Genomic DNA, 13,483 nt, shown 5'->3' with positions numbered 1-13,483 from the left:
ATATTCAGTTTAACATCTCAATCCATCTCAACAATTATTTAAGTAATGCTTTGCTTCAATTTCCTTCAATATTGAGATAGATAGATATGGACATATAGTACGGAACAAATTACACAGATTGAGTGAGCCTCGAAGTAATATTAATAGCTGGTGGATATTGAATTTCATACACACACAAACATACACATTATACAATCACGTCCCCACTCCCCACGGGGTAGGCAGAGCCAACAGTCCCGATAACACTGAAATTGCACGTTCAGCTGTTAATGATTTCAAAACCTCCATTATTTAAGAAAACTTTATTTCTATTTGAATCTCAATTCTATCATTAAACCAAATAGCTGAGCGTAGCCTATCAGTCTGTTCAAGACTGTTGGCTCTGTCTACTCCACAAGGGATATAGACGTCACCATATATATTTAGGTATGTACGTATATAAGAAAACTTAAGTATATGAATTCGCGGGCAACAGCGAGTTTATGAATCGTGTTTACGTTAAATTTGTGTCACTTACGGTAAAAATTAATGTATTTAAGCGTTTGTAGCTAAACAATCTGTAGATTCTGCAAACGGCAAGCAACATGCAAATTTGGGTGAGTTAACTATTTACATACATACATACTTAATCACGTTTATTCCCTCGCGGGGTAGGCAGAACCAACAGCCTCGGACAGACTTTAAGGTCACGTTCAGCTGTATGGCTTAAAGATGGAATTGAGATTCACACTCACACTCCATATCTTTAACATGGATGTCGTAAAATGCGGCTAAAAGATAGGCTTATAAACTTGGGATGCCACTATTAGAATCTCAAATCTATCATAAAGCCAAACAGCTGAACGTGACCTTTCAGTCTTTTCAAGACTGTTGGCTCTGTACGCAGGGGATATAGACGTGACTAAATGTATGTATGTATTAATTACTTTGATAGTTTTATTTTCGGCGGTCAAAAGATTGTATAATATATGGAACTATGATTCCATATATTATAAGCGCATAATATGTTATTGCTAAATCATTTGAGATTGTTAGGCACAGATATTTATTTATTTTATTTTATTTATCAGGACCACTCCATCTCGTTCGCATGGATGTTGTAAAAGGCGACTTTATAAACTTGGGATATAGGGGATAGGGGATAGGTTTATAAACTTGGGATTCTTCTTTTAGCCGACGGGCTAGCAATCTCACTATTTGAATATCAATTCTATCATTAAGCCATACAGCTGAACGTGGCCTTCCAGTCTTTTCAAGGCTGTTGGCTCTGTCTTCGCAAGGGATACAGACGTGATTTTTTGTATATGTAGATAAATAAGATACTAATATAATAATGTTAAGATTGTGTGGCGCAGACAAAAGGTAATTCTTTTAACAAGCTAGGCTATCCCATCTATTGTCTAAGTACCTACTGTTTTGTCTCGTGTGAAAATGGAAACTTCGTGACTTGACCTAACAAGATAGGTTTGCTAATTTCATACATACATACATACATAAAATCACGCCTCTTTCCCGGAGGGGTAGGCAGAGACTACCTCTTTCCACTTGCCACGATCTCTGCATACTTCTTTCGCTTCGTCCACATTCATAACTCTCTTCATACAAGCTCGGCGGTTTCGGGTACTTTTGACCTGACCCTTTACCAGGACGTCCTTAATTTGATCAAGATACGTTCGTCTAGGTCTTCCCACTCCGACCTTTCCCTCCACACTCTCCTTGTATATCTGCTTAGTCAACCTGCTTTCATTCATCCTCTCCACATGACCGAACCATCTTAACATACCCTTTTCTATTCCTGTAACTACATCTTCTTTCACATCACAACATTCCCTTATCACGCTGTTCCTTATCCTGTCACTCAATTTCACACCCATCATACTCCTTAACACTCTCATTTCCACTGCATTTATTCTGCTTTCATGCTTCTTTTGCCATACCCAACTTTCACTCCCATACATTAATGTCGGGACCAACACGCCCCTGTGCACAGCCAGTCGAGCCTTTTTGGATAGTTTCTGACTGCTCATAAAGGCATGCAAAGCTCCATTCACCATGTTCCCCGCGTTCACTCTCCTTTCAATATCACTATCATACTTGCCATCTGATGTAAACTTTGATCCTAGATATACAAACTCTTTCACTTGCTCCACTTTTTCTCCTCCAATCAAAATATTACATGCTGTCATTTCTTTCTCCATTTCAAAAACCAGTGTTTTAGTTTTACTTACGTTCACTTTCATTCCTTTCTCTTTTAAAGCTTCATGCATACAGTTTACCATCTCCTGTAACTCCTCCGCTGATGACGCCAGTATAACCTGATCGTCGGCATAGAGCAGACATTTGACGAGTAACTCATTCATCCTTAATCCACTTTTAGACTCTTGCAAATCTGTCAAACAGCTATCCATAAATAGGTTGAACAGCCACGGTGACGCAACACATCCTTGCCTAACGCCTTTCTCAATCTTAAACCACTCAGTGTGCGCTCCGTTTATCCTGACACAAGCACTCGAATCCTCATATAAGGATTTCAGTGCTCGTATTAAGAGACTGCTCACCCCATGCATAGAAAGTGCTGACCACAATTCATTCCTCTCAACTCTGTCATAGGCCTTTTCCAGATCTACGAATGTGCAATAGACTTTTTGACTCTTGGCCAAAAACTTTTCGGCTATGCACCGCAAGGAAAAGACCTGATCAGTACATCCCATTCCCTTTCGAAATCCCGCTTGAGCATCCCATATTTTGTCATCAGTTTCATTCCTGACTCTATTAATCAATACCTTAGCATACAATTTGCCGACGACGCTAAGCAGGCTTATACCACGATAATTTTTGCAGTCCAGCTGTGACCCTTTTCCTTTGTAAAGTGGCACGATAACAGCCTTACACCAATCTTTTGGTACTCGGCCGCTTCTCCAACACAAATTGAAAAGGCAGTACAACTGACTAGCTACTACGCCTTTTCCTGCTTTAAGCATCTCGACTGACACTCTATCATACCCAGCAGCCTTTCCCGCTTTCATACTCTTAAGTGCTTCCACAATTTCGAACATTTCAATTTCGCCTTCCATCTCATTCTCTTTTTCTTCGCTATAGCAGAAATCTTTCTTATTTCCTTCCTTTTTTTCAAATAAACTTTCAAAATAGTCCTTCCATATCTTTAGTACACATTCTTCTCCTTTCACAACGCTACCATCCTGGCATCTGATCCTAGTCAGCTCTCTGGTTATAGTATTTCCTCGGGCTGACCTTACGGATTTCCAGAATACTTTCAGATTTGACTGAAAGTCTTCTGATAGCCTTTTATCAAAATCCTCTTTATACTCTTCTTTCTTTCTAATCACAGCTTTCTTAACCAAATCTTTCATTTTCTTATATTCCTTACGTGCTTCATTCACATCTTCATCTATAACCTCTTGCATTCTTAAGTTAGCTTTTGCTGCTAACAAATCCAGCCATGCTTTCTTCTTTAATCGCACAAGTTCTTGCACATCTTTACTCATCCACGCATTTTTGTGATTTTTTCCTTTCCTTCTTCTACTTACACCACACACTTCAACAGCTACTTTCACAATTCTTTCTTTAAATTCCTTCCATCCATCTTCAATATCGCTCATTTCCTCTAAATCTTCAAATTCATCCTTCAGTCTATTAATATACTTCTTACCTACATCCATATCTTGCAAATTTTCTACTTTTACTCTTTCCAAAGCGCTGGTTTGCTCCCTTACCCTGTGCCGCCAGCGATTGAAGATACCCCTTATCCGGGATATCACCAGTAAATGGTCCGAGTCAATGCCAGCACCGCGATATGCACGGGTATCCAGCACTTTGTTCTTCAATCTTTCATCTACAATCACAAAGTCTATCATACTTTTTAAAATACCTTCCACTCTTGTGTAGGTGTGGATCTCTTTATGTTGAAACATTGAGTTCGACACAAAAAGATCCCACTCTAGACAAATTTCTAATACACTTCTTCCATTATCATTCACCTTTTCGTCACCAAACGCACCAAGCACCTTTTCATATCCATCACGCTTTACACCCACCCATCCATTAAAATCACCTAACATAATAATCTTCTCATTTGGCTAATTTCAATTTCAATTAATTTATTGCGTATCATGTGGATGAAGCGAAGGAAGTATGCAGAGATCGTGGCAAGTGGAAAGAGGTAGTCTCCGCCTACCCGTCTTGGAAAGAGGCGTTATTTTATGTATGTATGTATGTATTGCATATCATTTTGTACATTTCAATTCTAATTACTACAATAGTCACTGTTTTAATAATTGATACAACATTAACACGGTAGGGTATAGCAATATTATGATTGGAACGGCAAGAGGTTATGTCACATTCTATTCTAAGTTTAATTGATATGAGTTGACGTTGTTGAAGAAAATGCTGCAGTGCAGTTTGTTACCGCTTCTTCTGCACTGACGCCTTGGAAGCGGCAGTAAGCTTAGTTTTAAGTAATTTATTTGACGTCAACCAATGTTGTTAAACCATACGTTTTAACAATTATTAAGCGATATGAAGTATCCTATAATAATGAATAAAAATTTTGATTGATTGTCAATTTAAAAACTAAAAGAGAAGGCAGAGTTTTCCTGGTGAAAATCTCGTGTGGCTTCCGACATTTTAAAAGGGAATCACTCCATCTTATTCCAGAGAATGCTGACAATAGCGACTAAGGAACTGACTTCTATGCTGGAAGGGAAATGATAATTGGGATTCCTCATTTGATATAGTTCTCTCTCTTTGAGATTTAAAATCAATACTTTTATTCATTACTAGCTGTGCCCGCGATTTCGTCCGCGTGGAATAGTTACTTTGGGCATAATTGAAGCCCTCAAGGATGAATAATTTTCTCCATTTTTTTTCACATATTCCATTATTTCTTTTCTCCTTATAGTTGCAGCGTGATGTTGTATAGCCTAAAGCCTTCCTCGATAAATGGTCTGTTCAGCGCAAAAAGAATTTTTCAATTCGAACCAGAAGTTCCTGATATTAGCGCGTTCAAACAAACAAACTCTTTAGCTTTATACGAGTAATATTAGTATAGATTAGGTACGGGACACTTCAATATCACTCAATAATTGTCATATGTTTATGTTTCACAACATTGGTTGACGTCAAATAAAATAACTTTAAACTAAGTTTACTGCCGCTTTCAAATATATCTATGGACTTGCAACCAACAACATACTTGTATGTCAATTTGCATTATTATGCCTTCTAACCAAACTTGGCCTTTCAGTGATGGCCCTGTCTACCCCGTAAAATATGAAATTATGATATACATGTATGTATGAGTTGTTACGTAAATATGTATGAATTTTACATGATACTTAGGTACTCACTACTTAGTAGTCAGCCGCGACTTCGTCCGCCATAAAACAATTCTGTGTGACTTGAATGGATGGATATGGATAGAATAATTATTTAAAAAAAGGTCAAACAGTCAATCTTCTTCCGGAAATCAATTCCGGAATCTTAACAAATTCTTACATTTTATTTTATTAATAAGTATTTGCCTTGAAATATAGTAAATTATATCTCGTTTCAAGTCAAGGTTTATAGGACTTGGACTCTATTTTAATATACATAGATATCTACCTATTAAATTTAATAACATATATAAAAATATTATAATTATTTAAGCCCAAAAAACTAGGAATAAGCAAAAAATTCCAATCCTTGAAAAATTTTATAGCTTTGTTATAAGTATTTTTTTTAACTTTCATTTAATCTCGATAAAACTAAAAGATTACAAGACAGTGTGTAGTATGGAGAAGCACCTGGGATACCTTCCACGAAGGCGAAACCACTGGCTAGTGTAGGATAAATCAAGTAAAATTAATACCGATAGGTTATATTTTAACGTAGAGGGCATTAAAACAACGAAAAACCGTTACAAACAAACAAGTTTGCCGGGCGACACGCGCGAAATATCATATGTGTGTCAATGTCAACTTATTTTTGTTTTTTTTTTTAGTGTAAAATTGTCGAGGTTGGAATTTATGAGTAATCGTCCTTTGAACTGTAAGAAATAGTAATTAATTTACCTAAGGCATTGACGTTGTCTATTCGTTTTTGACTGAGTGACCAATATCACTACTAATTACTTTTTCTTCGGCTTTCAACAGTGAGGGAATACTTTTCACGTCTTTCACAAGACGTCGTAGAAGGTGACTTTGGAAGATAAGCTTAACAAGAGCAATAAACCAATTAAGGCTTGATTCTATATTATATAGAAATAAGACCAAGTCTAGACACAGGTAAGGAAGGTTAGAAGTCAGTCGCTATGTGTGAAAACCAGTTATCTTGTCAAATTTTTACTACTACTAGGTTTCTTAAGCAACACCATTGCAGACACTACCTAGAAAATATAATGAAGACAAAATGTCGGAAAGCTGACCCCAGTCCCGAAGCATTGTGGCGGAGAGTGCCACTGGGAACACGCAAAGATGAAGTAAGAGAGAGAATTACTACAAATCACTGCCTGTCAATTAATAAGTTCATCGATATAATAATCGATGAATATACTTATAGTCTTAACTAAAGGCATCCAGCTGTGGTCTTCGGATTTTCATACCCGGATATTATTACTGTTAGCTCTGTCTACCCTTAAGGCGTAGAGACGTCTATGTGTATTTGAAGAGTAACGTCTTTTTCTAGGTAATAATCTCCCTGCTCATCGCTTCATTCAATCTCATCGCGACTAAGGATCCACCGCGTCAAATATTGGAGCAATCCATACTTGACAAACTCCATAAACCATGGGTAACACTGGACAAACCTTCGGAATACCCACGTAAAGGCGAATATGTATGTAAAGGAAAAATATGTAAGACCAAAGAGGTGGAGTGTGACGACTGCCAGTACGCGGTGCCTTTAGATTTTAAATAAAAAAAATTGATTCTAATCCATCTTTCATTTAAATACTCCAAATTGGTCAATTTAATCTGCATCAGTTAATTTCTTTCAATGACAAAAATCGAAACATTTGTAGATATCAGAAAAAGAAAAATGTCAGTTAATTTTTTTTTCCTAAATCGGCGAATAAAACTGATCTACAAACATTAGGTATAGTTAATTTGTAAGCAATTAAGATGAAAAATAATTTTATAACCACTTAAACTGTATAATGTTTAAAATAACAGTGTCCTTTGACTAATAGGTGCAGATTATGTCTCGTTTTGCAAGAGGCTGCCCCATCGTAACCTCGAATGCCGGCAACAGTCTTTGCCTAGCTGCCTTGCCGTGAACTAACTACCAGATATTTAAGTCTATGGTTGCTAAATAAAAACAAGAATTTAAAAAACACGCGCTTTAATTTAAATTTGGAATTATTTATTTGTTACGGGCCATAACATATTATGTCCATTTAAGTGATTTTAAATTATGTATTCTATGTAAACCATTTACCTACTGGGACAATTTTTTTAATAGGTTATTTGAAAATGTCTACTAAAGAAGTGATAGTGATATTTCTGGCTTTTTCAATATTAAGCCACGCTGGAAGTTGGGACCACAGAAGTGAGGAAGGATATCCCAAAGGACTAATGTCAGTATGTATGTGTTTTAGTATTTTTTAGCTTAAAAACATATGATCTAACTATAATTCCTGGACAACCCCGCTGAAGAAATTCTCAGTTCTCTCTACATTCGTTCTAATTGGAGAAGAACCTCTCCTTTTCTTCCTCCTGTCATTATTCTGGTAATATTCTAACCTCTCTCAAAGCCACCAGAAACAAACTGAAGAGGAGCCGATCATATATCTTAAATGGTGCGTTCTCGACCATAATCCTTTATAATCTAATAGCTGAACGTGGCCATTTAGTCTTCAAGACTGTTGGCTCTGTCTACCCCGCATGGGATATAGACGTGACCATACGTATGTATGTATGTATCCTTTATGTATCTACATTCACTTGCCTAAAAACATGAGAAACCCAAGTTTATAAGCCTTTTGAGAAGAGAAACAGCCGGCACAGCTTTTTTCCCCCTACCAGAAGCTTGCATTGGGTGAATGTGCGCCTATTCCCTTAGTCGCCTCTCACGACATCCATGGTAAATAGATGGAGTGGTCCTATAAAACCACACGGCACTTCGTGTTAAATCCTGACTTGCTCAATCCAAGATCATTTCATAGGCACTTGACTGCTCTCTCGAGAGATGAAAATGCAACCGGGACTTACGCCTGCAGGATAATGTAAAAAGTGGTAGACTTGATTCACCTTGTTCTTATTTTTAGGTGAAAGTAATTTAAGTACACAGTCCAGTTTTTAACTGTGCGTATATTTGGTATACAAAATAACAATGTTTTAGTAATGTGGACAATACCTTATTACTTTAGTTTTATATTCATTCATGTTTTTGTAATGTAGACAATGTGCATTCGTCCACGATTTAGATTCAAGAGATCTATATTTGTAAATTGACGTCCGGTGTAAATGCTGCAGTGTAGTTTGTTCCACCGCTTCATTAGATTTAAGTGATGTGATGTCAAAAAGTGATACCTTGTATCCAATTTTGAAAATAAATCTATTCTATTCTATTCAAAGCGGCACGATGACGCAGTCTGAAGCTTATGTCCGGACCGCCATTTTAGTTCAACTTACGTTCCAAATTCAAATTTGTCACACATAGTTTGTACTTTTCTTGCATAATGCACGGAAGACGGTAAGATAATGCGTTTCCCCCGTGGCACTCATGACGTCGTTTTTTATCGTTTGTTTCGCTTTTTATTATGATGCGAAACGGGACAGCGATAGTTTTTCGCGCGATAAAAACGGCATATTACTATCGGTCCAGGATATTGGGTAACTTGTAAATAATACATTACGCATTATTGGTCAGAAAATTGTAGTCGTGTACAACGAGGAAGTTAGCGCTTTGGAAATACAAAAGCATCACTCATTACATATAATCATATCTATATCCTTTGCGGGGTAGACAGAGCCAACAGTCTTGAAAATACTGAGCCACGTTGAGCTGAATGTTATACATACAAAAAAATCACGCCTTTACCCGGAGGGGTAGGCAGGGACTACATCTTTCCACGTGCCACGATCTCTGCATACATCTTTCGCTTCATCCACATTCATAACTCTGTTCGTCGGTTTTGCGTACTTACTCTTGACCTGACCTCTTTCTTAGGAGTTTTTTGAGTTGAAAAGACATAAATGCTTTCAGGTAAGTAAGGCTTCAGCTTTTAGGCAGTATGATTTATCATCTGTAGGCTACCCCTCGTCCTTAGTGACTTTCATAAAGTGTTTTTCATAAAATTCGTGGTCGACTTAAGTCACCCAACCACCTGCAATTGCTCCAAGTGGGTTTATTTCACTTTGGACACCTAGCACCAAAATAAGTCTTAAAGCACCTGAGTGTTTTAATTCTTAAAAGGTACGCCTTAGTTTTATAAAGTCATGAAAAAGAAAAACATGTTCCCGATATTAAATTTAAAAATAAAACTGAATTCTTAAATGAACCGTTGTTCACCCTTGCTTCAAATTTGTATGCGATCCTCTTATTGTCAGGTTGGCTGGAAGAGATCACTTAGGGATAAGCCCGCCTTTATACTACTGTTTTATATTTGTAATGTACTCATTTAGTGAACAATAAAGCATTTACTTGCTTACTTACTTAACTTTTAATTAATATAAAAATTGGCTAATCGAGTAACAACTCCTAACACTGGTATTTTTGATAATAAGATAGTGCTTTTGTCATTAGCATTGTATTGTATAATGTAATACGTAGTTAAAAACTTTATCCACAAGATTGAATTATTATTGTATCTGTGTGTATTAATGACACCTCTCACGCTCCATACGATTACATTTAATAACATTAAATGTATAATTTTACTTGAACAGCAAAGATATAACTGAAAGAACAATAGGCTAGTCTTTCTCATGCATGCTTGACTATTTATTTAAAACTTTATTGAGCCACAAAGGTACAATGCATTCTTTACCAGCCAACCTTTAGAAAATAGCAACATATAGTCACGTCTATATCCCTTGTGGGGTAGACAGAAACAACAGTCTTGAAATGACTGATCGGCCACGTTCAGCTATTTGGCTTAGGTAATGATAGAATTGAGATCCAAATAGTGACAGGTTACTAGCCCATCGCCTACAAAAGAATCCCAAGTTTACAAACTTAGCCTCTCAGCCTATCCCTTAGTCGCCTATTACGACATCCATGGGTAAGAGATGGAGTGATCCTATTCTTTTTTGTATTGGTGCCGGGAACCACACGGCACAAAATAGCAAACAGATAAATAATCCGGTATACCTACATTTAAGAGTAAGAAAAATACACACTTCTGTTATATTTATAAGTAGACATTAATAAATAAAATTAGATAAATGTACATAAATATTATTCACATGAGTAAAGGATGATGAATCATTCCGTCGTTTGCTTTCTAAGGAAGAAATAATGTACCTTTCCCTTAAAATTATGGTGTTCGATATCCGTATGAGGTCTTCGGATTTTATCTTGACTGTATCAGTAATATAATTTGTTTTTTTTTTAATTTTGTGTCTTTTTTTTGAAAATGCATGTCACTAGTAATAAGGTGAATTTTTTTTTTTTTTTGTAACAAATAAATTCAAAAACGATCTACTAAATCGATTTTGATGAAATTTGGTAAACAACACAGATAAAATTTAGGAATAGCATATTTTTTTTCAGATAATTCTCACTAGAACGAACTCCGCGCAAAAACTAGTCAGTTATATTTATAGCACCTTCGAAATCGGTTAAAAATAGATTCAATAATTCCAGGTCCAGGCTCCACGAAGCCGGCCCGGATCCCCAGCAGTCAGCTGAAGTACCTCCAGTTTGTGGTTCAGGGGAAGAACAGGACCAGACGAAGATACACTTACTGGACCGCGCAGAAGATAGCCCAGGATCCGAGGATGGACTTTAAAAGGTCAGTTACTTGATTTTAGTTACTTATTAAATAAGTGCCGTGTGGTTCCCGGCACCAATACAAAAAAGAATAGGACCACTCCATCTCTTTCCCATGGATGTCGTAAGAGGCGACTAACGGATAGGCTTACCAACTTGGTATTCTTTTTTATGTCACCTGTCACTAGTTGAATCTAAATTCTATAAGCCAAATAGCTGAACGTGGCCATTCAGTCTTTTCAAGACTTTTGGCTCTGTCTACCCCGTAAGGTAAATAGACGTGACCATATGTATGTATGTATTAAATAAGAAGGCAAGATATTTTACACATATAAGTGGCGGTAAAAAGTCGGTATTTTTTTTTTACTTTTATAGAATCTGCTTTTTCGGAAATTTGTGGTTGTTTGAGTAGTCAAATTAAAAAAAATAAACCTAAATTGTCCTATTATTATTCCGAATTCTATGTCTAACCATTATAATTATAACTTGTCTTGTACCCAATTCGTCAAAATAAACTTTATTAAACACAATTATATTGACAAATATTATTACCTAATCAATAGCATGGCGCGCGCGACGCCATTTTTATCGCGCGAAAAACCTATCGCTGTCCCGTTTCGTCGTCATAATAAAAAGCGAAACAGCTATAGTTTGCGCGGATGGTCCACCTACATTATTTTACTGGAATATATATTTTTTTTAATTCCAGTGCCGTGTGGTTCCCGGCACCAATACAAAAAAGAATAGGACCACTCCATCTCTTTCCCATGGATGTCGTAAAAGGCGACTAAGGGATAGGCTTATAAACTTGGGATTCTTTTTTAGGCGATGGGCTAGCAACCTGTCACTATTTGAATCTCAATTCTATCATTAAGCCAAATAGCTGAACGTGGTCATTCAGTCCTTTCAAGACTGTTGGCTCTGTCTACCCCGCAAGGGATATAGACGTGAACATATGTATGTATGTATGTTTATTTCCAGGAAAACGATGCTCATAGCCCTGGGTTATCTGGACAGCACGAACTTCCCCATCTCCTCGATGCTCGCGAACGAGTACGAGGGCAAGGGATACAATGTGATCCTCGTGGACAATCAGAGATTCGCCACCGTCCATTATTATTTGTAAGTACAGTCAGGAGAAGCTCGTCTACTATTATTTGTAAGTACGGTCAGAAGAAAACAGGCGTGTTGGTCCAGAAAGTAATGTTTGGGCGTTAGACTACGACTGTGGAATTCCACTTGCTACGATCCTTTCAGACCTCTCCCGCTTCCTCCACACTCATTACTCTTTTCAAGCGTATTCGACGATTAAGGGTACTCCTAACATCTCCCTTTTTCAAGACATTCGAAATTTGGTCCTTGTAAGTTTGACCCTTTTACAGTTAGTTCTGCCTTATAAATTCCTTTCGTTAGTCTGTCCTCATCCATTCTCTAGACATGTCCAAACCATCTCAACATAGTCTTTTCAGTTTCGGTCACCAAATCCTCTTTCACTCTTTCCAATCTTTTAAACTAACACCACACATACTTCGTAAAGCTCTCATTTTGTTGCGTTACACTAGGGCTAGTGAAATAATGTAGTCTCTGCTTGCCCCTGCAAGAGAAAGGCCTGATGTATGCCTGCCGTCGATATAAATGATATGTTGAAGTAATATTGGAACACGAGCGAGTGTGACAAATATTTATACTCTTATTGTTAAATAGATTTAATACCTAATTTCAACTCTCTTTGCCCAATAGTCGGCTGTACGTTTTATTAGTCTTTATAATGAAAGAATTGATTGATATGTTGTTGTTGGTATAAATTTACTAAAGTTTTAAATATTTCATCTTATACATTACAGAGCAGCGCGCCTGATGCGGCCTGTAGGCAAACATGTCGCCGAAATTCTTGCCAAGCTGACCCGCCAGGGACTAGACCCGAGTAAACTGGAGCTCACAGGCTTCAGCCTAGGCTGCCACACCGTCAGCTACATCGCCAAAAACTTCAAGCAAATCACTGGAAAAACTATCACGAAAATCACAGCTCTAGAACCTTCCGGGCCATGCTTCAGACATCTACCCCCAAACGATAGGCTGGACCACACAGACGCAGAATTCGTAGAAGTGATCCATACAAATATCGACGGTTTTGGAATGGCTGTAAAAATGGGGCATGTAGATTTTTATGTCAACGGCGGAGAATTCCAGCCAACTGATTTGCTGACTCTACCGTGTGCAGCAACTTGTAGTCATTTCAGAGTGTTGCCAATTTGGGTTTCCGCTTTAAATAACCCGAAAAGTTTTATCGCAATCAAATGCCAAAGCATTCAGCAAGCTAGGGATTCGAACTGTTATAATAATACGAAGTTGGAGACAAATTTGTTGGGTCCTAATGTGAATAAAAGCAACCACGGCGTGTTTTATTTGGCTACTAGTTTGGATTACCCGTATTATTTGGGGGAAAACGGCTTGAAGGAAGAATACGCGGCCTGGAGAAGAATTACTGATGTAAATGATGGTAACGAGACTGAGGTATATACGTAATAGTTCAAAGTCTTTGTAATAA

The 13,483-nt window shown here is 37.4% G+C and overlaps 1 protein-coding gene across 1 annotated transcript; it reads left to right on the top strand.

The window, feature by feature from the left end:
- The first annotated feature begins 7,472 nt into the window (after positions 1-7,472).
- LOC106137570 (lipase member H-B-like) lies at positions 7,473-13,461 on the top strand. Its single transcript, XM_013338415.2, has 4 exons — positions 7,473-7,584; positions 10,810-10,957; positions 11,917-12,057; positions 12,780-13,461. The coding sequence occupies exons 1-4, from the start codon at positions 7,473-7,475 to the stop codon at positions 13,459-13,461; spliced, it is 1,083 nt and encodes a 360-aa protein (XP_013193869.2).
- The last annotated feature ends 22 nt before the right edge of the window (positions 13,462-13,483 follow it).

This window comes from Amyelois transitella, chromosome 24 (assembly GCF_032362555.1).
Source record: "Amyelois transitella isolate CPQ chromosome 24, ilAmyTran1.1, whole genome shotgun sequence".
NCBI lineage: Eukaryota > Metazoa > Arthropoda > Insecta > Lepidoptera > Pyralidae > Amyelois > Amyelois transitella.
This window is presented reverse-complemented; position numbering and strand designations above follow the sequence as displayed.

What these genes read in the sequence shown, in the direction of transcription:
- LOC106137570 (XM_013338415.2), top strand. Translation starts at nt 7,473, where the DNA reads ATGTCTACTAAAGAAGTGATAGTGATATTTCTGGCTTTTTCAATATTA. An exon ending in CAAAGGACTAATGTCAGTAT is followed by an intron (nt 7,585 to 10,809) that starts GTATGTGTTTTA and finishes CAATAATTCCAG; the next exon opens with GTCCAGGCTCCACGAAGCCG. An exon ending in CCGAGGATGGACTTTAAAAG is followed by an intron (nt 10,958 to 11,916) that starts GTCAGTTACTTG and finishes GTTTATTTCCAG; the next exon opens with GAAAACGATGCTCATAGCCC.